At 45.8% G+C, this 26,786-nt stretch overlaps 1 protein-coding gene across 1 annotated transcript; it reads right to left on the bottom strand.

The window, feature by feature from the left end:
• Nucleotides 1–25,586, bottom strand: snrka (SNF related kinase a). The gene is made up of 6 exons (XM_023806264.2): nucleotides 25,387–25,586; nucleotides 19,859–20,555; nucleotides 10,203–10,344; nucleotides 4,569–4,781; nucleotides 3,485–3,619; nucleotides 1–3,320 (listed from the first exon to the last, which is right to left on the bottom strand). The coding sequence occupies exons 2-6, from the start codon at nucleotides 20,445–20,447 to the stop codon at nucleotides 2,039–2,041; spliced, it is 2,361 nt and encodes a 786-aa protein (XP_023662032.2). The 5' UTR covers nucleotides 20,448–20,555; nucleotides 25,387–25,586; the 3' UTR covers nucleotides 1–2,038.
• Between the last annotated feature and the right edge of the window lie 1,200 nt (nucleotides 25,587–26,786).

The raw sequence follows: 26,786 nt of genomic DNA, 5'->3' as shown, positions 1-26,786 counted from the left end.
AGCTTTTTACACAACATTTAATTTGGGACATGATCATACCTATACAAGTCTTTCTGAGGACAGGACCCAGCTACTAAGCGGTACAAAGACACCATCTCATTATTGTTCTTCTGAGTCAGTACGCGGTTTGGTCCAGTAACACGGTTCAGAGTAGTGGTTTGTTCTGACCTCGAGCAATAATGGTGGCAGAACACATGCAGTCTATTACACGTTTACATCCGGGTAAGACGACAGTGACAGCTTTTTAAAACACATGTAGCTGATAAGGCTCCAGGATACAGTTACACAGCGACGGACGTCACTGCTGGACGGGGGGGAGCACCACATATTTACACCCCTATTTACATACTTCAGAAGGAGGGGGAAAAAACAAAAACCATTTTGTTGTGAACAAGCTGCCATCCACAGCTTTACATATTTTTATTTATAAAACAAATATTTACATATAGCTGCAACATATAGTTTATTGCCAATGCCCTTAAAATATATCCCCTATATTCTCATGTGTCTCCGATTTCAAGGCTGCAGAGCCATGCACCTCTTTGAGGAGAGAGCCTGAATGAGGGAGTGAATAAACAAATGAAGGAGCGAGCGAGCGAATGAACATACAAACGAAAGTACGAACAAAACCCAACAACAGAACACTGCCCGGTGGCGACATGATCCCAGCCTCTTTTTCCTGGCAGTGATCATGGGGGCCGCAGTTCTCACTCTCAGAGGGACTTAACAGCAGTCCTTATAAAACCTAAAACTGGAAACGTTACATATACAGACATCCCTTTAAAACGTGCCTTTAAGAGAACTACAGTACAAAGAGATGATTAAGAAAAAGACGGCGTTACACTGGCGGATGTGTTGATTCTTTAGCTGGAGTTGGAAGGTTGTCGGAGACTGGGCAGGAAATCATTCACATAATTTGACAGCAGTTCCTAATAGAGGGGCTAGATTTTCCAAATCAAGAGCCCACCTTCTCGACACCCACCTCCCCCATTTCTGTGATCACTTGAATGCCTTCTGTTTATTTTAAATCCTTCAGTACATCTGACGGTGTTCAATGCCCATACAGCCAGGGTGACAGCTTTGTCTGTGCGCCCATACCACCGCAGGGCCGGACCCATTAATACTAAGACGCAATTGGCACACGCTGTGCGACCATCCAATACTGACAAACTCCTTCCTCTAGAAGACTTTCTACCTCATATGATGCTGGGTTTAAAGACTGCATTGTTAGGAGGAGAACCTCCTATGCTGGTTCATGTGATGCCCCATTTAAGTGTGTGACTCTCTCTGTCAATGTGACCTCTCCCCGGGTACAATGCTTAAGGATGCACCTAAATCAAAGTGTAAATCTATTCGATTGTAAAACGGGATAAACATTTAAAATCACGACTTATGTCCCTGAAGTTAAAAGCAAAGATTGTCTGCGTGCAACAAGTAAAAGCACCTCAGGGTAAAATTAAAAATTAAAAAAAAAAACCTGATTTGCTTAAAATGACTTGTGTACACACCTCTTAAGACTCAAAGGGGTACATTTAAAATAATCAATGATTCTTATCGGCTTTATGACTTTCAGCCATCGCCGCCAGCCCCTGCCACAGTCACCCGGACGGCGAGAGCTGCCAAGGCCATAATTCGCCCACCCTAAGTGCTTCCCCTGGACCGCCTCAGGTGCTCTCTGTCCTAGACACCTGACCTCAGCCCCATATCATTCACTTTCGCCTCGTCTTTCTATAGAAGTCTACCTTTCATCAAACTGTGACGAGATTGCCCCAAAGCATCTGTATGAAAGAAACAAACGAATGAACAAACAATCATGTTTGCTGTGGGGGGGGGGGGGGGGCAATCAAAAAGAAGCAAAGCTAACGAAAATGAAAACACGGCCTCTGGGAAACGCCGTGTCACACGCTGAGGGTCAGGCGGGAGCCAGAAAGTTGACAAGACAAACCGAGGAAAACTGGTGGGGGTCACTCGTGGCCACTGAAAAAGGTTTACCAGACCTGCTACAGACGGTGGGGGGGTTCTGTCCGACCTGCTGCGGTCATATGACCTGACAGCAGCTAGCCTGGCTGGAGGTGTACAGCAGCCCGTCGGCTGGATGGTGCTGAATGTTCACAGAGATGGTCTTCTCACACAGAGGTAGCTGTAGGACGCTGTTCTTCAAGTTCATGTGCTTCTCCCTGGCCGCCAGGTCCAGCTCCCCGATGGAGGCTGAAACGGGCCCACGGGCCAGAGCACCAGGGCCGTTGTGGAGCGACTCCCCGTCCAGGCAGCCCCCGGGGCCCACACACACCCTCCAGGAGAACTTTTCCTGCACCTTGACACCAGAGAAGCCCTGAGGGTCTATGATCAGCTTGGCCATGCCTGCTGCACCCAGGGGGCGTAGCCGCGAGCCAAGGCACAGCCTCATGAGCTTCAGGCCCTCCACCAGCTCCCCAGTCGCCCTGGCAGAACTCCGGGTGGAGCCTGAGGCGGCCTTGCTGCTGCCACTGGAGCAGCTGGATGGGCTCCCCTGGGCCTTCCCTCCGCCACCTCCCGTCCCACCCCCACCGCTCCTGTCCGGCCCCTGTCCGGCATCCCCAGGCGGCTTGCCCTGCCCGCCTCCACTGCTTCCCCCCCCGTTGCCCCCTGGGTTGCCCGGAGGGCCCTCGCTGCTGTCCCTGCGGTTCCAACTGTAGCTAAAGCCAGTGTCCTTGTCCAGTCGGCGCCGGTGGCTCTCAGAGTCGTCGTCGCTGGTCTCCGAGCTGGAACAGCTAGAGCCGCGGCCCTGGCTCTTGCGGCGAGGGAAGCGCTTGTGCGCCGTGCCTGGCGAAGCCATGCTCATCTTCAGCCGGCTCAATTTCGGTGGCAGCCCCTCATCCATAGCGAAGTCGTCGTCCGACTCGCCCTCCTCCTCGAAGATCTGGTTGAGCACGGGGGCGCTCTTGCGTGACGTCAGCCGGTTGGTGACGCTTGAAGGCTTGCGGCGCAGCACCACCTGTGTCGGCAGTGGTGCTGGCTCCTGCTCTTCCTCTTCCTCCTCATCCTCCTCCACCCTGAAGAGGCACGTACGCTGCTTGGCTGCGGCGCAGGCCCCGCCTGGCTTGAGGGTAGCGGGGGCCGGGGGCAGCTGCGGTGGCGGGCAGCCTCCAGGGGGCACCGGCGGGGGCTCCCCAGGGTCCTCTCGCCGTCCCAGCTCCAGCAGCCCCTTGGCACGGTGCCCATTCAGCAGGTTCTCAGCGCTCCTAGCAGGAGACTGGGGGCCCCCCGCATGTGAGATAGATGATGCTGCCAGGCTGTCCTCGATGTCCTGATGCATGTCGATCTTCGTCGGCCACGACTGCCTGTGGAGGAGAGACACGCCTCGCATCACATGACACCTTCACCCCACAGACCAGAACGCCATCCCATAATAAAGCCAAAGTCAAGTCAAAATGAAAGATTTACCACCCGACAGAGTGCCGGCTAGCCAAGGTATGACAGTGCGACCCCTCTGGGTGGCCGGTACCTGAACTGGGCCTTGATGTTGCTTGGGCTGGACGAGCGCGTGTGGACCTCTTTCTCCTGCTTCTCCTTCAGGATCCTCTCGGCCAGCAGGTAGTATGTGGCCGTGATGTGGTTGTACTTGTCCGTCTCCAGGGCCCTTGAGACACAGACAGGAGTAAAACATCAGGACTACAGAGCGCGGGAGCAAAGGAGATCCCGGAGATCGGAAAGTGATCAGGAATGAAGTGTGATGTCGGGTCCAGCATGGCCTCCACGTACACACGGCCAGACTTCACGTGGACCCTTCCCAGCAGCCACTACTCTGAGGTCCAGGGCAGCAGACAGTAATTACAGTGGTTTTAAATCGACTCCCAAGGGGACGAAGGATGAATACTTAATCTGCAGAATGACCTTGGCATCTGAAGTTACTCAAGGCTGCCTTTCAGAGATCATACCAAAACGTTGGGGCGGGGGGGGAGAGGGAGGGGGGGGCGGGCACACAATAATTAGAGATGTTTAATTAAGACAGCGATTCTCTAAGGTAACAGGTCTATCCCTCAGAGTTCTACATTTCAGAAGATGCAGCATTAATTAAATATTTAAATCTATGGTTAAACCATGCAGACAGAAATGAAAGTGTTTGCATCTGCATGACACTTCAGTTTAAACGTAAATGGGGAAGTAAACTTCATCCTTCACCAGAACGTGTAGAGCTAACATGCTAATAAGCACACGGCTCACTCGGACCTTTGCTAGCGACGGTAAGCAGAGCTACGGACTTGTAAAGAAAGGCCCCACCCTTCACACTGAAGGGTGCAAAGACCACAAGTGTTAATGTGCCTGCTGAAAATATCACTTTTACTAGCACTGTCTGCTGTTTCTCATAGTGGTGGTGAGGTGGGTGGGGCTGCATAGCTCCGCAGGGCAGAGGTGTCAGATTCGAACTCGGCCCTGAACGTGTGCTACTCTCGCTGCAGAGAGGGTAACGCAAAGACGTGCCATCCTGGTGCATCCATATAGCACTTACTGCGGCCACGCTTGTGTATGTGTGCCATCCTAACCCTACTTTGGTTACAGCGCAGGGCGAGTGCGGTCGAGGCCCTTACTCAATGATGGCCTCGCGGTCAGCGATGTCACCCAGCACCATGCGCTGGATGATGCTGTTGTGCTCCTCCTCAGACAGGTTCCTGTGGGACACCAATGGGATGTTGTACTTGGTGGCCGGGGAGGGGTCGACGCCCTGCAGCCATGGGTGCCGCTCGATCTCGTCCAGCGAAGCGCGCCGTTTGGGGTCCCTCTGTAGCATGCGGTTGATCAGGCTGCCAGGGAAGGGGTAGGGGTGTTAGGGATCGAGGACGAGCTACTCAGAACCAGGCCCCCCCCCCTGCATTTACAGCCCAGAGCATCACGTCCGATAACAAATGAGCAGATGCTTAGTACCAAGCAGGCATGGATGAGCTGTTTGTACCATATGACAGTCTCATTCAATTCAATTCAATTTTACAGCGCCTTTCGCGGCACTTTTCTAAGAGTGCGTGCCAATACATAGTAACTAAACTAAATTTAGCCCGGGCTCGTGGGCCATGCAGTGTGTATCCAGTAGGTGCTCCGCTCAAGGCGTCATTTTCCCTGCACCCTTCGGTAAACTGACCCATGCGGCTTACATTTCTGCAGCCACAGAGGCACACTGCATGTCGTCGGGGTACAGGCTGCCAGCTCTGCCCCCCGGCGACAGGCCAGGGAACTTTCCCAAGGTTTGACCCTAAGGACACTACATCGAACAAAGCATAAAGCGCAGAGGGTGGAAAAACGCTGATGCCCCACCCCCACATCAGCACTGTCCTACAGGGGTGAGGACCAATCGGCACAGATCCCCCCTCCAAACCCCGTGCCCACAGCCAGCCCGATGCTATTCTCCTCCTCGGCCGGAGGGGTAAGGAGAGGGGCTTCCCACTGGATATTTATAGCTCATGTCACTGAATTTTCCAGCCCTTAGCGGCCAGTGACTCATGCCACATGTAACAGAACAAATGCACTGAAATGTTTACAGTGGGGACAAGGAGCCATCCTCCGACTTTGGTCTCCATTCTTCGATGTCCATTTTATCAGCCCAGAAGGGGGCGCACTAATGAAAACCAGATTGAGACCCTAACCCCACACTCTCCCTGGGTGGCAATAACCCTGTGCAAAAAGTCACACTTTGACTCCTCCTTATCTGACCTCAGAGCCCATTAAGAGACAGTGTGTGTATTATCATCAAATTTAAAGGATGTATAGTAGAATATTTAAACAGTCTGCTTTGGTCGGTAGAATTTTGCCTTGTTGGTAATCAGGAAACTACCCACCTAACAAGCGGGCGGCTAAGGTAGTCAGCATTGTTTACTCGAGCCCATTTAAGGAATCCGCGAGCTACCAATGCCCCTGGGCTCTTGATATCCCCCAGGCAGGCTGCTTGCTATAAGCCTGACTGTTTTACAGAGGAGGGGAAGGTGGCAGGTTTGGGACAGAAAGGACCACTGACAGTCCTCATTCACAAATTGCTCATGGATTAAATAAAAAAAAAGAACTATTTTAATCAACCATGGTGAAAAAGGGGACAGTTACTCTGTTTTCAAATGAAATCAAGCATTAAAAAACTGGCAGCTAAAATTATAAACAGGTCTGTACACAAGAAACATTCAGATCTGTGAATAGAAAGCATTCCTAGGGATTCGGTGAGATGAAATGGAGTAAACACTGGAATTCGATTAAAACCAGGGAGCTCCATCGAGATGGGAAATCAGGACGGGGAGGCTAGTGAGGCACCTCTCGACAGTACCGATAACCGGCTGCTCAGTCTGCTGGCCAGGTTTAATAATGAATTAAATGTCGCAAGCTGTATAAAACTCTCATGGGCCGGCACTTTGAGAACAGTTCTTGCCAATTGTCACTCGTTTTGCCATCCCGTACTGGAAAATAAAATGCTGCACTCCATTTTTATCCGATACAGGATGCAATTTGTGGACTGCACAATCGATCCCTGAACACCCTACTCGACAAATTTAATCATCATCAAGGCCTTGGTGGAGGCCCTAATTTCTTCAGACTGGAAAGGGCTAACCTACATCTAGCCTGAGGAAATCCACATGTCCTCCACTACAGAAAATGTCTGACCATCCAATGCAATAACCTCCATTACTTTAGAACTTCTGCCTTTAGCTCTGGTGCTGCTAACTTTTAATACTGATAAAGTTCAAATGTCGGTCGGCAATATCAGCCAAGATCTACACATCGGGCCGATTCGGATACCCTCATGGAATGCTAAAACATGGGAAAGTGCGTTCAGGACAGATATGCCCCAAAGTGACCCCACCAGTGCCAGGTGTCTGTCGCAGAGGTTCATTGCTGACGAGGACGTGCAGAGTTACAGTCAGCGTGGGGGGTATCTAATGGCCTCCCCGGACCCTCCAAGCAGCTGGCCTACCTGCATGTCAGCACTGCCAGCGCAATCTTTATCGGCAGTTTACTGTAAACAAAGTGCATCTAAACCAGTAGCAGGACGATTATTAAAAGATAGACAAGGTTCTACTAATGCTGTCACAAATTCTCTCACACTGTTCCACTTCTGAAATGGGAACAGGACAGCCTGCACCATGACCACCCCTCAGTCTCTAACAAGGGTCCTGCCACATGCTCAAAGCCAACAGGACATAGTCTGAAGTCAGACCCAGCTGAGGCTGTTGCTCACAGCCACCCAGCCAAGCCACAAAAGACCAGACGCAGCATGTGAATACGGAGGGTTCTGTAGGCACAATTAATCAAATTAAGACATTTCTTGATATGTGTGGAATCTAAATTCACAAGAAGATAGAACATGGAATACATTATTAGCGTATGTGTGTATAACTGTATAAATGATGCAGGAATGCATCACAACACGCGCAAGTAAAGTGCCTTTGGTCGACTGTGGTGAAAGGTGTTTTATTAAAAAAATTATACTGAACCAAATGTAGTAACTGGTTTTAGGTGTGCTTCTCGCTACAGATGTGCAAACATACTTGGCAGCAGAGAACACAGTATTTAGCTCATTATGGTTGTTATGTTCTAATGTTGTATTTTTGATTTTAAAGTTTCTTTCACATATTTTTTACAATGTGCAAATAAGCATCTCTTAGAACAGAGGTCACTAACAAGCGGACCGCGGTCCGGGTCCGGACCCAGAAGCTGTCCTATACGGACCCGGACTGATAGCCAAAACATTAAGTTATTTAAAACCTGACGGGACGCTTCTATTTTAACCGTTGCAGCGTTTGTAGTCTTTTTGGTAGTGGTTTAGCAGTAGAACCGCTGTTTCCCACGCCAATAAACGTCAAACGCCTTTGACCGCCAAGCAAGACGTAATTCGGCGTATGCAGCCCTTTGTCTGCGCTAATGTGCCGTTAGTGTTAGTAGCAGCATCGAAGCTAAAACCACATCCAAAAAGCCGTAATGTTCCTGACAGAGTGACTGGTCTGTCCTGAAATCGTAAAGCTGAACAGTTTTCAAGTACAGTATGTATTATATAACATATTGGATAAATAGACGTAGTTCATTGTTGATTTCATGTTCGTTGAAGTTTCTGCTTTTTAACATATGTATAAAGTAATGTTATCTGTTATAAATAAACTCGGTTGAAATAAAAAATGTACATTTTCATGGCTGCCAAATCTCAAGCATCTGGCATGACACGCTTTCAGACTCACGCTGGAAATCTTACGGCAAATCTATATTATTTCATTATGAAACCTAAAATTAGCTACGTCAAAAGTGTATTGACACGGTTAAATACAAAAGCAGACTATTTACAAGGTAAGAACTGTTACATGTGTGTGCAGACATCTCGAATTGAAAATCTCACTCCAGCCAGCTGGCTGAAGTTCTTTGTCACGTGACAATAAATATTGTCAAAACATTTTTGAAATGTACTGAATTAATTTGATTTGACAGTCAGGTACTGATTACATGCAATGTTGGTACAACTAATAGGCTACTTAAATGTAGATCACACTAAATAGTTAGACAGTATGATCTTCCGGACCTTTGCTTCAAGAAGTTTTCTCTAACTGGACCTCTTTAAATTTTAGTTGAATATCCCTGTCTTAGAACCTGTTATTCAGACACATCAACAGACACTGCCTTTGGTTTACAACTGCTCCTAATTGTGTATGTTTGCAGTCTTATTAATAATTAATTTCAAAACAAATTCTGTTTTCCCTCTGGTACCAAAATTGTACGAAACTGTGAACTGAAAAATCGAGGTTTGTACTGAACCATGAATTTAGTGTACTGTAACACCCATAACAGCTGTCGTACAGTGGATAGGATCTTCAATTAGTGTTTAGCTGCAAACATCCGACTGGTTCCTGAACCGAGAATGGCACCTTTGAGGCACTGTATCTATGACACCCTCCCCAGCTCGGAGCGTTGAACTGATAACGACAGTGGTGATTGACAGATAATTATATCCAGACTGTAGGAAAAAAAAGTCACCGTGCAGCCAGATGTGCCAAGAGGTAATCAAGGGAAAGACAGGTTTTTCCACTTGGGGCGCTTTTCCACTGCACCAAGTACCAAACTTCACAACAATACCAAAGTCAGAGTCAATGGTACTTCCTGTGTTGGTTTTCCACTGCTGCGAAAAAAACTGGCACCCGTGCATTATGACGTCACAACATGAGGCGGGGTGTTTTGTACGGAATTTAAAAATGGCTATTATATTATAGGGCTGGGCGATGCGCAATATTGGTATCGACATTGCATGTTAAGTACCCATTGCAAGGACCACAATAGTCAATTGGGTTAAGACGCTTTTTCATACCATTATTCAGCGACATAAAGTATTTTCAAAAAAGACATTATTTTGCAATACAGTTCCGGTATTATGACATAATGGGGTGTGTGTTTGTTTGTTTGTGTGTGTGTGTGTGTGTGTGTGTGTGCGCGCGTGCGTGTGGAGGGGGGGGGGGGGGGGGGGTTAAGTTTCTCTAAAACATTTTTACTGTCATAGGAAACAAAACTTAGCAAGCTTTGCAATTTTTATGATTAAACCTTTTTAAGTTTATCTAGTATATGTTAAAAAAACATTTTAAAGTTTACCACCACTACTTTTGCATGAGTTCTGCATGCAATTAGGTTCTGTTATTCAGACACATCGACACACACTGCTTTTGGTTTGCAATCATTATCATTTTCATCTTGCTGTTTAAATCACTCATAGATTGGTTTGAGAGAAATACTTTTTGCGTTTGTCCTTCCATCCGAATCTGGGTGAATCAGTTCTTTCAACCAAATCACAATTAAAGCTTGAGTTTCTTCATTTGTCAGTGCATCCAATACTATTGCTTATTGTTTTTTACATTTTTTATTTTGCAGGTTATTTGCATAATCAATCGACAATGCACACATTTACTAATTCCACCCAAAGTACAAAAAGAATACCCCAGTTGGGTTGGTAGATCGGTACTAGTACTGCATCAGAAAATCAATGGAAAAAGGAAAGTACCAATTTTTTTTAGTACCAAAAGTTGGGTACCTGGTACAATGGAAAAGCATCCTAAGATGGGGCTTTTTGCATACAGCTTACTGGAATACAAAACTACATTAAATCATCAGTTAAGAATTATACAGTGTGTGATATACACATCACAATTACTGACACACAGAAGGGGTTGTGTATACTGGTGATGGGACGTGTATGCGGGCGAGAGGACTGGGCCACTTACTCTCTGCAGTCACTGGAGATGTGAGAGGGCACTGTGTACTTGCAGTCCATGATCATGGTGAGGGTCTCGCTGTCGTTGGCCTCCTGGAAGGGCGGCTGGCCGCACACCAGCATGAAGAGGATCACGCCCAGGCTCCAGATGTCTGCAGCGGGGTGGAGATCAGAGATGGTGCATTGTGTGATCCCAGAGAGCCCAAAACCCAGGCGCTCGGATCAAGCAGCACCAGTGCTACACCCCGACACACCCTGTTTGCTTTATTAAGGACGGACAGTGAGAGCTGAGAATGCACTTCTCTATATCGCTCTTAAGGGTGGCTGTTTTTAATGCATCATTATAACAGAGACAAACTGAAAATGGAGGAGTACATTTTATGTACTTGTTACATGATCTCAATTTCACTCAGGCAGAGAGAAAAAGTGTGGTCATCATTTAAGTATCTTCCCAATAACACAGCAATGCTCAGAACAACAATGCGTGTCATTATTTGTTATGAAGTGAGCTCTCGGTTTTGAGATGGAGTCTAATTCCAATCATTCTCTAGTTTCATGGGCTGACAATGTCCTTGTAACCTGTTGTAAGATGAGCCAACACTAAACACCAAGCCCCACGCCAAAACAAAGAGCACACGAAACTGGGAACTATTTTCACAGTCCTTCATTTTTCCATAAAAACTCACACTTAAATCCCAGCGAAAAGAAAAAGAACTTAAAAGAAAGAACAAATCGCTTCTAGTGACCCAATTGTGGCAGAGGAACCCGCAGCTTGTGCAGGTACATCGTGCTCATCTGAGTCTGGGGTCCTGGGAGTCAGGAGAAAACAGAAGCTATGGCTAGATGGACAAAACCGCAGGAGCCAACTGATCTGCAATAATGTGGGTCACCTGACGTCGGCTCACCACTGTATCATATCCCACGCCATCTCCTTTACCAAACCTCTGTGGATCATTCAAACAGTCTGAGAAACACCGGGTCATGGAGATTCACCAGACACATGCAGCCTCATCGTGGGTGGCCATGTGTCAAAGACCCGCAATACACACACAAAAGCTTAGAGAAAGGCCTTTTGTTTGGCTCAGCTCCTCCCCAGAGCATGGTGTCCTCACACCGGGAGTTTAAAAGTAGCTCAGCACAGCTGTTCGCCCTGAAAGATGACATACGACTTCTGTCTGCGGCGGGAGCTCAGGCTACGGTAATTATCAACCCCATCACAGTCAGCCTCTGGCTCTTCCTGCTCACCACGACAGAGGCACCGCCACACTGCTCAGCCAGTTACAATGCTGTGGTTAAGCCACATTCATGAGATGGGCTTACATGCAGTAGACATGCAAGGAACATTCCTTCCACGCAGGCTTCTATAAAGATGGGTAATCATGCTGGCATCAGAAGATATCCTGGATCACCAGCCAGGGACAGATTCACAAAGAAGCCAGATAAGGAGACGTAGAAGAATGAGGAGGGTAACAAGGAAGCCAAGGAGGTGGGGGATAGGGAACTGACAGAGGTAAGACCCATTCCCTAAAAATGAATTGAATGAGTTAATGACATTAACCTGGAATTTCGGTGAGCCCATCCATCCTGTGACCTCATTCGCCTCCGCAAGGGTATGCAGATCACAGATCTGATCATCAGTGATCGTTGGCACCTGACTCAGACGGACTGGACTTAGCCAAACCACACCACAAGGATAACACTCTCACAGCTTACGGATATTTCAAAGGCATTTCCGCCAAGTTCTGCCCCAGCATGTGACCGGTAGTCACCTAGTTACCGTGGGGTCAGCTCCGGCTTGCAGATCACACTGATTCTCCAATGATTTACAGTCAGGAGAAGCTGTGCTAAACCTCTCAGGCCAACCTCCGAATGCTAGGGCATCACCTCCTTCCACTTCGGCTGTCACCACCTGCTCCAAATTCTCACTCGGGACAGCAGAGCTCCCAGAACCTGTGAGACACCAGAAGTCCCCCCTCCACCACTCACTGCCCCCCCCCCCCCACCTCGACTGCTCAGCTCACCTGGATGTCAGAGTCAGCTGGAGGAATCCCTCAAATCATTTTCAAAGGAAGCACATGCATTTTCATGCCAGCTGACACGGCCATGATGCCAGAGAGGCAGGCCGAGAAGAACATTGGACAAGCAGAGCCGACCTCGTTATTGCCAGGAGACTCTCTGCACACCCAAAGCATTCCACGTAGCCCATCGGGACCCAGAACCCTTAAAAAAAAATAACCACCCCCCGTTGACCTTATGAGCAGCCGCCTCTCCCCACACAGGTGTAACTTTTTCTGAGGACCAAGGCTACACCATGCTAACAGCTAATGAACATAGCCTGTTCTTCCAGGGCACAGAGGCACTGGCTGCTTTGGTTAGAACACCAGATCCCAGACTAACTGTGTGTTGTTTACGGTGTTTTATTTTCAGAGAATAGATGAAAGGGCAGCTCAGCGGAAGATGGATGCATTTAAAGCTATGAATAAACATGGGACTTATCGTTCACTCAGAACTGAATTGGGGCATTTTCATATTTTGAGTGGCTTTTTACCCTTTATGAAGCATGCCCTGAAAGCACCAAGCAAGAGCAAAAGCAACCACTTCCCTGCTCTTTTTCTGACGGGGGGAGGGGGACCCATTTCAACCACCATGGCCACAGGCGACCCAAAAAAAACGACACATAATATGTTTATCACAGACTGGAGTCTGGCTTTCGTGTTTCTGGCATTTTAAGTGAGTATTTCCTGCATGGATTCATTGTGGAGGTTTCAGCTGCACTGTATAACCCAGGTCTGGTCAAGCATTAAGAATCATAAGAGCTAAGGGTGAAGCCAATCAGAACCACAGAAAGGGTGTCAATGAAAGCAAGCTTAGGAATACATAATGAATCTAGATAATCAAACCTTCCTAATCGGACCTGCCTCACTCGGTTTTTCCACATATACAGCAAGAGATACAAAATGGAAGTGAGCAATGTGTGGATAAAACCGTGTGTGGCTCACAGGTCCGACCCCTTTTCAAAACACAGATGTTTAACGTGACAGATGTTCCTCAGGCTCCGTTTCTGTTCTGAAGGGAAGACAGAAAGGGAATCGACTATCAAAGATGTACAAGGTGCTTTAGGCTAACAGCCGCTCTACAAACACATGGGAAAACGAAACAGCGATGCAGCAGCACCAGTGCTGAGTATCTTAGAGCATAAGAAGCCCTGTCGAAAGCCAAAAGGCTCCAATCGAGTCCAATAACAGGCACCTTTATCACGCCTCTGCAGCAGTGCACACTTCCGTTAAAGAAAGTCACTTTATGTTAGTGGCATGAAGACAGCGAGCACAGCCCTGTACCGCTCTGGGGGCTTATAAGGGTGGGATGAGGGCTGAAAACTGGCTGCTGGTAAATTTAGAAATACTTGGCAGCTCAAACTGTAGCCAGTCTGAATTCAGGAATTTACTTGAGAGGATGCTAATGACATCCCAAGTTAAACGCACTGATGTGAAGTCAGGATGCCTTCCAAGTGCTGTCCAGTGAGCAGCTTTGAGGTTTCTGGCCAAAAACTCTGCTAGGGAAGACAGGCACTGTCAAAATACCCAGAACGGGAAGCTGGGTGTCCTCAGCAGAGCGTTCCAGAGTAGAGAAGAGCTCAGGTGTTATGAGCAGTAGCTACTGGGCTCACAAACTGCAGACTCCTTCATGGCCGTTGGTAGCAGTGAAGATCCCATGCCTATTCAAAGGGGAATTAGATCGAGGTTTGTTGCCTTTCTGCTTCATAAATCCAAAAATTTCCACAGGCACCCTTGAAAAAGTCAAGCGTTTTTTGGGGTATTACAACACTTTTAAACATTTTCGCATGTACTGCAAAGTGGCTATCTAGCAGTAATGCAGAATGACAAGGTATAGACTCATGCTCATCTCTATGAGTGTGTAAAAAGGAGATCAAGAAGAGATTTGTGGAAAGAAAAGCGCATCAAAATGTACCCACATTTGTACAAATAGCAAATAAAGCTTCATTTCATTTCCATCTCGAAACAAAGAGGCATTCTGGAGCATTAATTAAGCTCTGTCTGATACCGGGTGCGGCAGGGCGGAGATGCATTTTCTGGACAGAGACCAGACTGATGCTCTGAGCAGAGGATCAAAATCCTGTGCCTCATGTTAACCACAAACCATGAGTGACAATGGAAAACAGTGCACAATAGGAGCCTCATTTGGAAAAAAATATCAGCATAATCAAAATTCAGGTGTGAATGTATAAACTTGAGCCCTGCTTTGGTCAACTGTGTCACAAAGCCAGAGTTTCAACCTCAATTCCTAAGGTTGCAGCTCTGCACATACAGATTCGAAATGCGGCCGTCGCATACCTCAGGGCAACGTTAGGGGCTGTGGGTCTCCCACTTTTTCCTGAGAGGAGGAAGCTCCATAAGTACAGGTAGCTCAGTGCAGGCATCAGGACTCCACGTGTGGATCAGCCCCTAATACACCTGGTTTTCCACCTCCTCAGACACTCAGGTACCGTAATTGGTTCCCCAAGGTGGGGTTACTTCTTTAGACACCAGTCAGCCAGACCTCACTGCTGTAACAGCAAGAAGAACCGCGGATGTCAAACATCAGCCAAGCCACCTGCTGGCCAGCTACGCACAGCATATGCGCCACAGCGGTGGCTTAATCAGCGATTTGCAGATCTGTCGCCTGGCAACATCTACGCTGTGGGGACTCTGATGACGAGCCAGCGAGGTACTGACCTCAATCCACGTGAACGCTTCCAGACTGCTGTGCTCCGGGGACTCTCAAATCTGTACTCGGATACCACACGCCAGAATGATGGCAATCTCACACCGATAACATGCACTTGATGAGTAAATGAAATACTGACAGGAAACAGGGAATGTTTTTTTTTTTTTTTTTTTTTACCCCAAAGCCAATGCTGAAATGGGTAATACAGTCACTTAAAGATCCCATTAAGTGAAACAATTATGCAGGAGACAGATCAGTATCTCAGAAATTTACTTCCACAGCATCTGCAAAGTGTCACAAACATCTCGACAACTGTATCCTAAAAATGAGATACTAAACAGAGGCTGATCATATTTTGTTCTTACACAAATCACAACTTTGTCAGCCTTCATAGGGCACCATGTTTAATAATTCCATTCCAAGCCAGAGCAGCTAAAGGTTATCAGCTGTTTGTATGTATGGTGAAATCCTACTGTCCAGTTAAAACCACAGTAAACTTCCAAGAAAGAAAGCCAACCGGAACAGAATGTAATGTAATGTCTTCTGCCCGTCATCTCTGTGGACAGATTCTTGACCCCTCGAAACCCACCTCTCCATTGCTGCTTTGTGGCTGCTACTCCCATGGTAACAGGACCTAGTTACAGCATCTGGATCGAACAAGGACATCTTGCTCAGGATGGAAACTGGAATATTTCTGACTCATAATAATATTACATTTACCCAGCCAGGATAGTTATTTAATTTCATACAGCCTTTCAATGTGGAACTTTTTTCCATGATAACAGAGCAAAGCCTTGTGCAAAAAGACAAATCCATTCAGAGTAGTGTATTAACACACCTTAAAACATGCCCTTGTATATGCCTTACAGAACTCAATGAATTTTTTTTTTTCATTATATGTAACATTCTCAGGTCGTTCCAACATTCATCCCAGGAAGACACCAGCATGCCTCATCCTGCTGGAAACTGCAGTGGTGGCAGCAATGTGACGAGCAGGGCCGTGGAAGCAGATTTGCATGTAAATTAAACAGAGACTCAATCTGCTCGAAGAAAATCTGTAGGAGCAGCAGACACATCTGGCGAATGCCGGGATGCGATTTCATCCTCAGATGGACCGGCCGCCTCCCGTCTGTGTGACAGGCTCATGCTCCCACTCTTGCTTCCAGATGGTCTGTTCAAAATCCAAAACAAATTACCCGACTTTTCTATTTTTAAACCCGCTGCGAAAACATTCAGCGTTCAACTCGAGTGATATTTTGGAAGCCAGGGTACTGAGTGAGGGAAGTAACATGGAACAATAATAAAGGTTGATTGGTTCTGCAAAACATACGAAAAATATCTCTGGTGGCAGAGCATGAAGATTCAAGTCCTGAAAGCTGAATGAGACTCGCCAGAGTCAGCAGTTTTGTTTTGTGTGATTGTTGTTTTCTTTTGCAAGCCTGAGGCCCTTATTACTTAAATCAACTATAAAATGTTTGATGTACCACAGCAAGTTTCATTTCTACCAAGATAATTAAATCAACTCTGAATGTGAAAACGGCAAAAACACTAATATTTAGTTTTTAAATAGGTTCACCCTACACTAAGCTGACATTATGCAAGAAATATTTATACATTTGAATACCTGACTTCGGCCATTGTGAAATTTTCTAAAGATAAGCTTTTGTCGCAAACTGTTCTTAAGATTCAAAGAAACTACTAGGATTTTTACATTGGAGGCCCAGCTGATCAATACAAGCATCACGGCAGGTTTTGCTCAGTGGTTTGACTGATGTAGGTTATCCTCCACCACTCGGTGGGGTGTCAGTTGGGGGTAAAAGTGTTACGGCACGTGGCTGGATCATTCCCGGCCTTCTTCAAAGAGGTGAGGGATTGACCAGGCCTATCAGCCGTTTTCACTTTCACTTTCACAATAGCAGACATTGCCATTCACGGGTGCCCTTCAGGCCTGTTTCTAAATGTAAATCTTCATTATGATAAAAGAATTTGTGCTTAGCAAGCCAGGGATTGTAAAAGACAACTCATCATCAGTGTGTGAATAAGAAGCAGTGCAGGCACAGGATGGGTGTGGTGCCCAACACATAGCTGGTCAGTTTAAGGTGTGATTGTGCAGGTACAACTGATCTGTCTCAAGGGATATACAGGTTTACACAAATACTAAAATGGCACCATTTATTTTGATTGATTAGTCAAAGGCTGAGAACCATAAGTGACAATTGAACACGAGTTCTGCATAAGTGTAAGACTTTCAGTAGGGCTCGTGGCTAGGCTGTAGTGTTTCAACAGAGAGCAGGAACCAAAATAAAGAGGAAGTGAACTTCTTGTACCCATCAGAAAGGGGGGAAACGCATATCAAAGTGCAGGTGTAGAAAATTTCAACATTTTTGCCCTCTGGGAACACTAGTAAAGCACACATTTGAGATACATTACTGGAGTGACGCAAAACTGCGTCATTCCTACACTGCTTGTTCTACCACATACCTTCCCCTTATCTCAGCTTCCTCCGGGACGGCAGGATCGCCGCTCAAGTCAAAAGTACAATAGTACAGCAGCTGTCAAAGACGCTCAAGTGCTTCACATCAGACGCAGTCTTCATACACACAAAGCTAGACAATCTAAAATATTCAGGATTATATTTAACTCTGTTAAAACTGATGTAAAACATAAAACCAAAAGGATGGAAAAGACTGAACCAAAGGTCAGTGACAAGCAAGTCTGTGTCCACGCCCCACATCATGACGCGTGTTAAATTGCCAAGATAGCAAGCTTTCTCACGGAAAAACACCAGGCAGACAGTCATGCGAGACACTTACAGTGAAAATGCTTAACATTTTCTCAGCTCTCACATGAATTAAAATTTGCCTATATTGTTATGATATTTGTACAGTTACTGACAAACCTTCAGTCAGACCTTCAGGATCACCATTTCACAAATACAGTTTTTAAGCAGCTGCTCCACGTTAGCTTTTGTTCAGCATCCTTAGAGTCAAACACAAACAGCTAAACCATTTTCCAGAAACAATTCAAGTTCGATGAGAAACAAATGCAAGTGGGTGACTGTGACCCAAGAGATTCTACTTCACAACATTTCAGCAACACCATAAAAAGGTAACTGTCCCTTGAGTGTACACCAAAATGGTAAGGACACATCTACAACTGAAGCAATGGCAGACAACTTACTCAACATTACTCCATGGTACAGAAACACCCCCCCCAACCCTGATGCGTTATGAAAGCACACTAATAAAGAGCAATCCCCTTTGTGCTCTGGCTCCCAGCTGCACGCATACATTCCTCCCACACACTTCATGCGTCACAGCCGACCTCCCATGATGGAGCGGGATTCCAGAGTGAGACATCGTAGCTCTTTGCACGGTAAACAAACACACACACGTTGCTGGGAGATCTCTGTTGTCTTGCTCAGTAGACATGACTAGTAGGACCAAGGCTGGGTAGATTGAGGGGAAGAATGCGGAGAGGGAGGCAGGGACATACTCATGCTCTGCATGATTCAGCTCAACCAGGTAGCATCCTTCTATCTATACAGAAACGGCTCCTCAACTAATAATCAGTCTATGACCCAGGGAAACCAAAAAAGAATGAAAACCCTACAGCTAAATTGTTAAGTTAAATGAAAAGTACTCTCTTTGAACTCTTCAACAAGTATAGCTAAGCCATGTAGTTGTAATAACTCAAAAAAAACATTCTCTAAAGGAGCTACATCTCAAAAGGTTTTTCTCCGTGAGCTGCTAAGGTATATGTAATTCACATGTTAAATTCCAGTAAAATTCAAAAATTGTGATGCAAAACAGTGACTGGAAATTTATTTAATTAAAAATGAATGACCCTAAAGTCACATTAAAACCACAAACTTGGTATACACAACCCCCTCTATGTTTTTCCTCTATTTGACACCTCTTTGGGGCAGCGTGTGGTTCAGTGGGCTAAGCCTGTGTGCCTGATATCACAAGGTCGCTGGTTCAAACCCAGCCTCAGCACATCTGCAGGCCCTTGAGCAAGGCCCTTAACCCCCAGCTCTCTGGGCGCCACTACTGGTGGCTGCCCTTCGCGGACAACTTACTCTACAAAAGAGCTTGTTGAGGGAGGTGTAAAGGCAATTTCCACAAGGGGAGCAATAAAGAATCGATTATTATATGTTATTATATGTTCAATGTCCAATCAATGCCATGACCAACACTGACAGAATGTTGGTTGAGCTTGTGCTGAAGTGGCTCAATAGAGCCCGGTTGAAATGGGTATATTAGTTGGACTTACCGGACCACAAGCACTATAAAGAACCCAAATTTTTGCAGCTTGAGCACCACAGATTCAACGAATCAAACATCTCAATCCAGATTTCACCTACTGCATAATCGTGATCATTGGCCACCTTCACTTGCTCATAAAACAGTCCTCATTCTATCTTTAAGCAGCAGAGCAAAATAAAAACAAGTTTTGCCTACAAAATACTATCTTCTGCCTCAAACTTGGCAGACTGGGCCAAACGGTGATACTGAATGACGAAGTCTACTCAACTCATTTCAAACATTTTTAAATTGTTACATTTTAACAATATCTCCTGATGACCTCAATCTACACCACAGACCAAGAACCACAAAAATGTTAGTCAGTGACTCAAGAGTTAAAATCTCTGAGCGAGATAATAAAGGTAAAATTAATGTAATGTGTCTAAAAGAAGGGTGGTTCTGCTGAATTAAAAAAATAAGAAAAACAGAATCGAGTAAAGAAATGCTAAGGAAAGTTTGCTGGTAGCTTTTAGTTTGCTGTAGGGAGATTTTTTCCATTGAAGCTCTCGTTCAAGAGTATACAGGGCACTGATTTCACACCAAACTATGACAAAGTAAAAGGAAATTCTCAGATGGAGAGCAAGACATCTACAGTATAAGGTGCCATACTGTCAATGAGCCAATGAGATCTTACCCACAGCCGGTGCATCATACTCGTCCCCCAACAGGATCTCCGGGGCTGAGTAAGCTAGGGAGCCACAACTGGTGGTCAGCTTCTTTCCAGGCTGGAATTTGTTGCTGAACCCAAAGTCAGTGAGCTTCACCAGGCCCTGCTTCTCAAAAAACACGACGTTCTCGGGCTTGAGGTCGCGATGCACCACGTGCAGCCGGTGGCAGTAGGAGATGGCGTGCACGATCTGAGCGAAGTACCTCTTGGCCAACTCTTCACTTAGGCCCTCCTCGTGCTTCATGATGTAGTCGAACATGTCGCCGCCATCACCCAGCTCCAGGATAAGGTACAGCTTTGTTTGCGTGTCGATGACCTCGTAGAGGCGCACAATGTTGGGGTGCTGCACCAGCTTCATGCAGCGCACCTCCTGGAAGAGGTGGCCGGTAGCGACCGAGTCCAGCTTGGTCTTGTCAATGACCTTGACTGCTACCTGCTCCCCCGTGAAGACGTGGCGCGCCAGTTTGACCACTGCAAAGTGGCCACGGCCCAGGGTCTTGTCCAGGTCATACAGCCCAGCAATCTTGCCATCATACCCGCGCTTGAAGCCTGCCATGGCCAGCTTTTGGTCCGTGGTCACAGGCAGATCAGTGGGTTGAGGGGTAGCTTATTTCCAAACGTCCGTGGCAAGCCGGGATCCCATGGTACCAGCTTTCAAGGAGCCCTGGGTTAAGGGGATGAGAATAAGAAGAAAAATGCATCACACAATATCCCCATGTTAAAGAAACAGTTGGTGAGATCACAAGCTAATCAAGCCTCACTACTTTGAATCCATGCCACTCCGCACACCTATAATTGACCATGAGAAACCAGCAGGGCAGAAGAAGATTTTAGATTTAAACATGAGTTCCTGATACAATGAGATGGCAAAGAGCATGTGGTCCAGTTTCCATGAATGATGGATACAACACGGCTCTTATGCTGTCGGCTACCCACTGATGCAAGATAAACTAGCAAATCCACTACAGCAGCAGGGAATTACTAAGGAAATAAGGCTTGCTTGGGGACGGAGACAAAGCACAATTATATGACACAGCTTTGGGAGGACAGAATGGGGGCTTTATTTAAGTTGGGACTGGAGACTTAACATGGTGATGGGGAATAAAAACAAGACACAGGGAAGCAAAACAATCACTGAGTCCTGGGAGGAGATACAAGTCTTAGGTCAATGGGGGAATAAAAGGTCTATTCAATGTAAACAGCAATAAAATTTAGGTGAAGCAAATGAATGGGCTTGTTACCAAAGCTTTTCATGTCCCTGGGGGAACCACACACAAACCACTCAATCCCCTTCTTATGACTCCATATTGATCATTGAAATCTGTTTGCATCCTGTTACAAAGACCGAATGCAATGCAAAAAACATAGACCTCAAAATACTGCAATTAACAATAAAGCCAAACAGGAATCAAACACGGCTTTCAGCTGGTGACACACTGAGGCATAAGCAGGAAGGTAACATGCTCACGCACTTCAGCTATGACAGGTATTCACGGCCGCACAAGAACCAACAATGACCCGCCTCAATGGAATCCTCACTTCAAGTCAGTTCAACTCAAGGAACCGGATGGAACCAGACTGCTCGACATCGCCCCACTACCGGGATGGGTTGTGCAACGGTAAGCTTGCGAGGCAAACGGCAGCTAGGGCTGCACTCCTACGACAAGCCCAAAAAGGAAAACCTTGTCTTTCTGTGGTACTTCAACTTGAGCTGAAGTCCCTCCAGCCCCCCCAAAGGGGATTAACAAAGAAAATTTGCAGCTTGCACTGTCAAGAATGGCTATGGTGAAGTCCACTGACTATCAGGATTACATATAAGGCCATTTTATCCACTAATACAGTTGGAAAATTACCTCTAACATGTAAAATGAAGTACTTTTCTGTTCGCAGTGAGAATCGACAATGAAACTTCCTCATATTTCACTTTCCTGTGACAAGTAAGCCTCATACAACATGTGCCGCTCTAGTAATGTTGTGTACAGATGACAAAACACACCTCAAACTATTAAATGTTGTATTATTTTACAAGGGTTACATGCAACTACGTCAACTATCTTAACACCTGGCAATAACCTTTTACATTTCATATCTGGTCATTATGTCCATTAAGGAAAACTACTTTGCTGTAACTAAGCATAATTCAGAGAACGACAAAGCCACTTGCATCACAAACAGTGAAAACGACCCTGCTGTTTGGTGGAAAGGATGTGAATCGATTGCCCTTTTTTAGCAAATAAGTAATAGCCATAGGGGCACTGCTGTCCGGTGAGGTAGATGACAAAAAGCCAATTTACCAAAAGGCTGAATTCAATCAAATCAAACATAGAGCTGTCAAACAAAAACACTAACGGGCAAGGGGTGCAGCTTTCAGAACAGCACATTATCTTGCAAGCTAGACACAGTCAGAAGCTCCTGGTGCTTTACTGAAAAAGGAATAGACATGGACTTTATAAGAGACTGGCAGACCAATGCTGCATAAGGGACTTTTTCTGCAGTCCAAAACAAAATCAAAGAAGACTTTCCCCAAAATTCACACTGTATGTGAACAAATTGTGACAGTACTGTATGTATATGGGGTTTAAGCATGTACATTGTCACAGGGCTCATCACCATTAAAACATGTGCCTTAATGTTTTGTTTTAAAGTCAAATTCAATATTATACAGTTACCAAAAAAAACAGCCAAAGCGACATGTCTTAAGACCTGGTATCAGACCAGACTGAAGTTTCCAGCACACGCTCTTGGTTATTTAACACAAAGTCCTACAAAAATGTAGAACTGGAGTGAAGCTGATAAATTATTTAAACAGCTGATAGAGTGGCCCAACTGGAGCTCAATTTTCACACGCAAAACCCAGGGCAAATAAAAACAATGTAAGAGGGACAGTGGTGATGAACAAATAGCAGGCTTCAGTCCCAAGCTGGCACTCAGTAAAGCTCTGGCTCATTGTGAGATACTTGTCTAAGTGTGTACACAAATAATTTCTGCACATCTTTGGATAATGTGTTCCTGATTAAGAATCCAGAAGACTGGGTGGGAATTCTTCATCAAAGAAGACCATTTCACGTTTGAAGTGCACATTTATTAAGAATGCCCCTGAACAGAATGTGGTGCACTGTGGGAAAAATAAGTAAATTAAATGGAGGGATCCTCATTCCAGGCAAGAGCCCAGTCATCACATTAAACTGCAACTTCAGCATTCCTTCAGCCCAGTATCAGCATCATAACCACTAATCTGGCTGATCCCACACTACAGCTTTTATGTGACAAGGTTCAAACTCAGGGTTCCAGAGAGGGAACACTCTTTGAGTTGCTCTTTCTTCCATATGCAACCTCATCTGGCTTCAAGGCTGGCCCCAGCTAGTGGGTATTTGTAGCGTACATATCCCTCGTTCAAAAAAGCTGTCCTGTGTCTGATTTCCTGTCAGTATCCAGTGACGGACTGGCTTCAAGTCAGGTCACTCTGACCCAAAGACAATAAGCTTTTATTAAAACTAAAAAGACAAGGGGGCATTCTTGTCTTTATACATCTACACTGACATTATAAGGCAGTGTCAGAATAATAAAACAAATACATAAGAGCCACTGATTTGTCTCAATGCTATAACAGGTGAAAAATAAAATGCTACCCCATTTTTAAATGCACACAAGCACGTCTGAGAATATCCACATCTCTCAACCAGGCCCAATATCTCTGGGGGACAACTGGGAAAGTTGTCCAGGGCCAGATGGAAGGTATCGTGCATCATGGGGTCGCAGTTGAAGTAACTTCATCCCAGAACTGGGAATTATGCAAGGCGGAGTGGCACTCAACTAACATACGATTACAACATGTGGATAATAATTTAGTGGCAGCCGGATCATTAAAAACGGCCGGAGCTGTCCTGGGAGTGGAGTTGGACTCTTTCCAGATAGTGGCAGAGAGGAGGGCATTATCCAAATTCCTTTCCATCATGGACAACATCTCCCATCCTTTGCACAGAGTGGTGGCTGAACACAGGAGCACCTTCAACCAGAGATTCAGAACGATTAAGTGCACTACTGAATGTCATCCTTTCTCCCAGTGCACTATACAACTCTCCTTTCTGCTGAACATTGAAATATACCAGGTACAGTTTCTGTTCCTATCATTTATATCCATACCATATGCACACTGTACAATCTGGTGAATAATATACATTGTACAGTCCTAGTTTTTTCCACAACATGTATATAATTTCCCCATGTGCACATCTGAGTGTATAATATGCTCCGCACTGTGTATAGTATAGTGTATAACACCTTACTGTGCATAATATAATATGTACAGTATTCTTTGCACAGCATATAATATAGCTCATAATAGACTTGCACATTTCGTCTTGTTGGAACAAGTGGTATATTATACAAACTATCTTCAGCCTATTTGCAGGACACATACCTGTTCAGTTTTAGTTTTAATTTATCTTAGCTACACAACTGCACATTGGGTAATTTACTATAGTTATTGGTTTTCTGCTTTTACTTTTTTATTGGTTACTGTGATATTTTTGTATGACTACTTGTACTTACGTTTTACTTTACATGCTCTCCCCTTTTTCTCCCTTAACTGGTTGGTGAGCAACTGCAACAAAAACCATTTCCCTCCGGGGATCAGTAAAGTTTTTCTGATTCTGACACTGATTCTGAATTAAGAGGTCAGTCAGAACAAAAAGCGGGACTGAAAGGACAGGGGCTGAAGTGATGTGACCTGCAGGTTTTTGGTGAGTTACTGAAATGTTACCTCACTAGCATAATATATTCAAAAATATGTAATAGACAGATCTCCATGGAAACTGCTTTATTTCCAACTTGCAAACAGACACGGGGTCCCTACATCCAGTTGGAGAAACTACAGCACTGAGAGCTGCATGACAGAATGGTTAAAGAGATACACCAGCAGTGAAAATCCAAAACATCCAGGACTACACTGCAAGATTCAGCACCAGCTAAACCGTGGATAGAGAAAAGGCTCCGGACACGGGACCGGAGGTGAACACTGATGACAATGTGGATGCAATGGGAATCAGCTGCCCGGGCGAACGGCTCCCCTTTCTGAGAAAACCACGGTTCACACGTCAGTCGGGCCGGGTGTCATATCCAGAGGACTCTATCACAGCAGTAAGACCCGAGAGCCTATTCCCGTTACCATGCGGTGCGTCGCAGAAAATGACAGGGCCGCTGGTTAAGCGGAAGGCGGCAGGGAGGATGCCGCTTCACGGCAGGGTGAAGGGAGGCGAGCAGGCCCGTCCGTCGCCTAGCCAACCTCCCAGCAGCCACCCTGCCTCCCGGGTTCCCAACCGCGCGAACAGGCGACCCCGTCCTTTATCCAGCCCGGCGCCGCGGCCGCGATCAGCCGCTGCGCTTCTCTGACACAAAGCCCGAACGGCCGCGATTATCCACCTCGGAAATCACACATCCGCGGCCAGTTAGCTTCATATTAATCCGTTAAAAGACACCAAGAAGTGCTTACTCACCCCTTCCCCCGGAAAACGAGCAGGACCGACCATTTACCGAGGCGAATACGAAGGTGGACGCAGGCAGCAGAGCAGCCGGCGGAAGACCCGCTCTCGGCGGTACACACTGTGCTCGAGCGCGCTCACTTGCGACGGTGTACACTGTGCTCAAGCGCGCTCGCTCTCGCGCTCTTCCTGTAAATACAGGCGCCGTCAGTCACTCCGCTACGCCGCCTACTGCGGCTCGCGAGAGCCCTCCCCGGCGCGACTGCGACGTCGCGGCGGGGAACCTATCAGCGCTCGACGGCCCGTTGGCACAGGCCAATGGGAGCGCGCCTCGGAAAGCACTGATCTTACGTTTCTTTCCAGCTTTCTTTGAAACTGGTTACTCTGTATGCTATTCTGTATTTTATTTGCATCTTGAAATGCATTTAGCAAGCGAATGTGGGTAATTGTGGGCATTCTTTGCAGCTTGAGTTATTAAAACACATAAATGAAAAACATAAACCTCTATAAAACACCAACAGCAAACACAACGAATATTTTTCTGGAGCTGCTGTTTTTAGTTGTATATAAACCGATGCTTGTATTTCGTTGTATGCGTAATCTTCCCAGTAATGGTCTAATCTGTACATTTGATAAATTGTATTTCATGCTGTGTTAGTACCCCACGATAAACCATACTGCTACGCTTGGCTCGCATGTACACATAGGCAGAGGTTCGTCTCTGCGGTGCTTGTGAAATGTATCATAAATTTGGAGACGGACAATGGCTGGTGGCATACTGTTGACAGAAGGTTAAATTAAACTTAAAACAGATGGTTACTGTAATACCGTCCTTTTATCTGTGCACTGCAGGGTAATGCTTTCGTTTTCGTTTATTACAATAAGATATGAGTATAACGTTGTGGCAGTGGCTGTGGCATGAAATATATTACCTGCATAGCTACATGGTGTTATAATGGAACGACAATAATTTTGTTTTGCTTTTTCTTAGTATTCTATATTGTGACCTTGGGCCCCTTGCTCAGGTTGGCACTTTTTTTGGGGGGGGGGGGGGATTTTGGGGCTCCTACAATGTGTGGGGCCTCTTGAATCTGTCATGCCATGCACCTCCTGATTGTCATAATTGAATAGATTCTACTAATATTCTCTAAATAAGTAGTTCGTGTTTTCGCACCTTTATGTTATAGACAAAATTTAATTATTCAGTATACATAGCAAGAAATAAGTATATGTGTAAATATTATTTGGCATTTTTATGAAATATTGTTAATTATTACTTGAAGTCACAAAATGGGTCATTCTCCATTTAAAGTAGGAATTGAGGTGCATATATTTTAAAAAATCAATTTAATAAATCACAAAAGTAAAACAACTTGTCTGTTAACATATATTATCACACGAGCTTAAATATATTT

Source organism: Paramormyrops kingsleyae, chromosome 9 (assembly GCF_048594095.1).
Source record: "Paramormyrops kingsleyae isolate MSU_618 chromosome 9, PKINGS_0.4, whole genome shotgun sequence".
Classification (NCBI taxonomy): domain Eukaryota; kingdom Metazoa; phylum Chordata; class Actinopteri; order Osteoglossiformes; family Mormyridae; genus Paramormyrops; species Paramormyrops kingsleyae.
This window is presented reverse-complemented; position numbering and strand designations above follow the sequence as displayed.

Excerpts from the sequence above, each read along its gene's own strand:
- snrka (XM_023806264.2), bottom strand. The coding sequence starts at position 20,447 with ATGGCAGGCTTCAAGCGCGGGTATGATGGCAAGATTGCTGGGCTGTAT. Across the intron at positions 10,345-19,858 it reads GTATGATGCACCGGCTGTGG|ACATCTGGAGCCTGGGCGTG; the intron begins GTAAGATCTCAT and ends ACCCCGCTGCAG. Across the intron at positions 3,620-4,568 it reads GACCGCGAGGCCATCATTGA|GGCCCTGGAGACGGACAAGT; the intron begins GTAAGGGCCTCG and ends CTGTGTCTCAAG.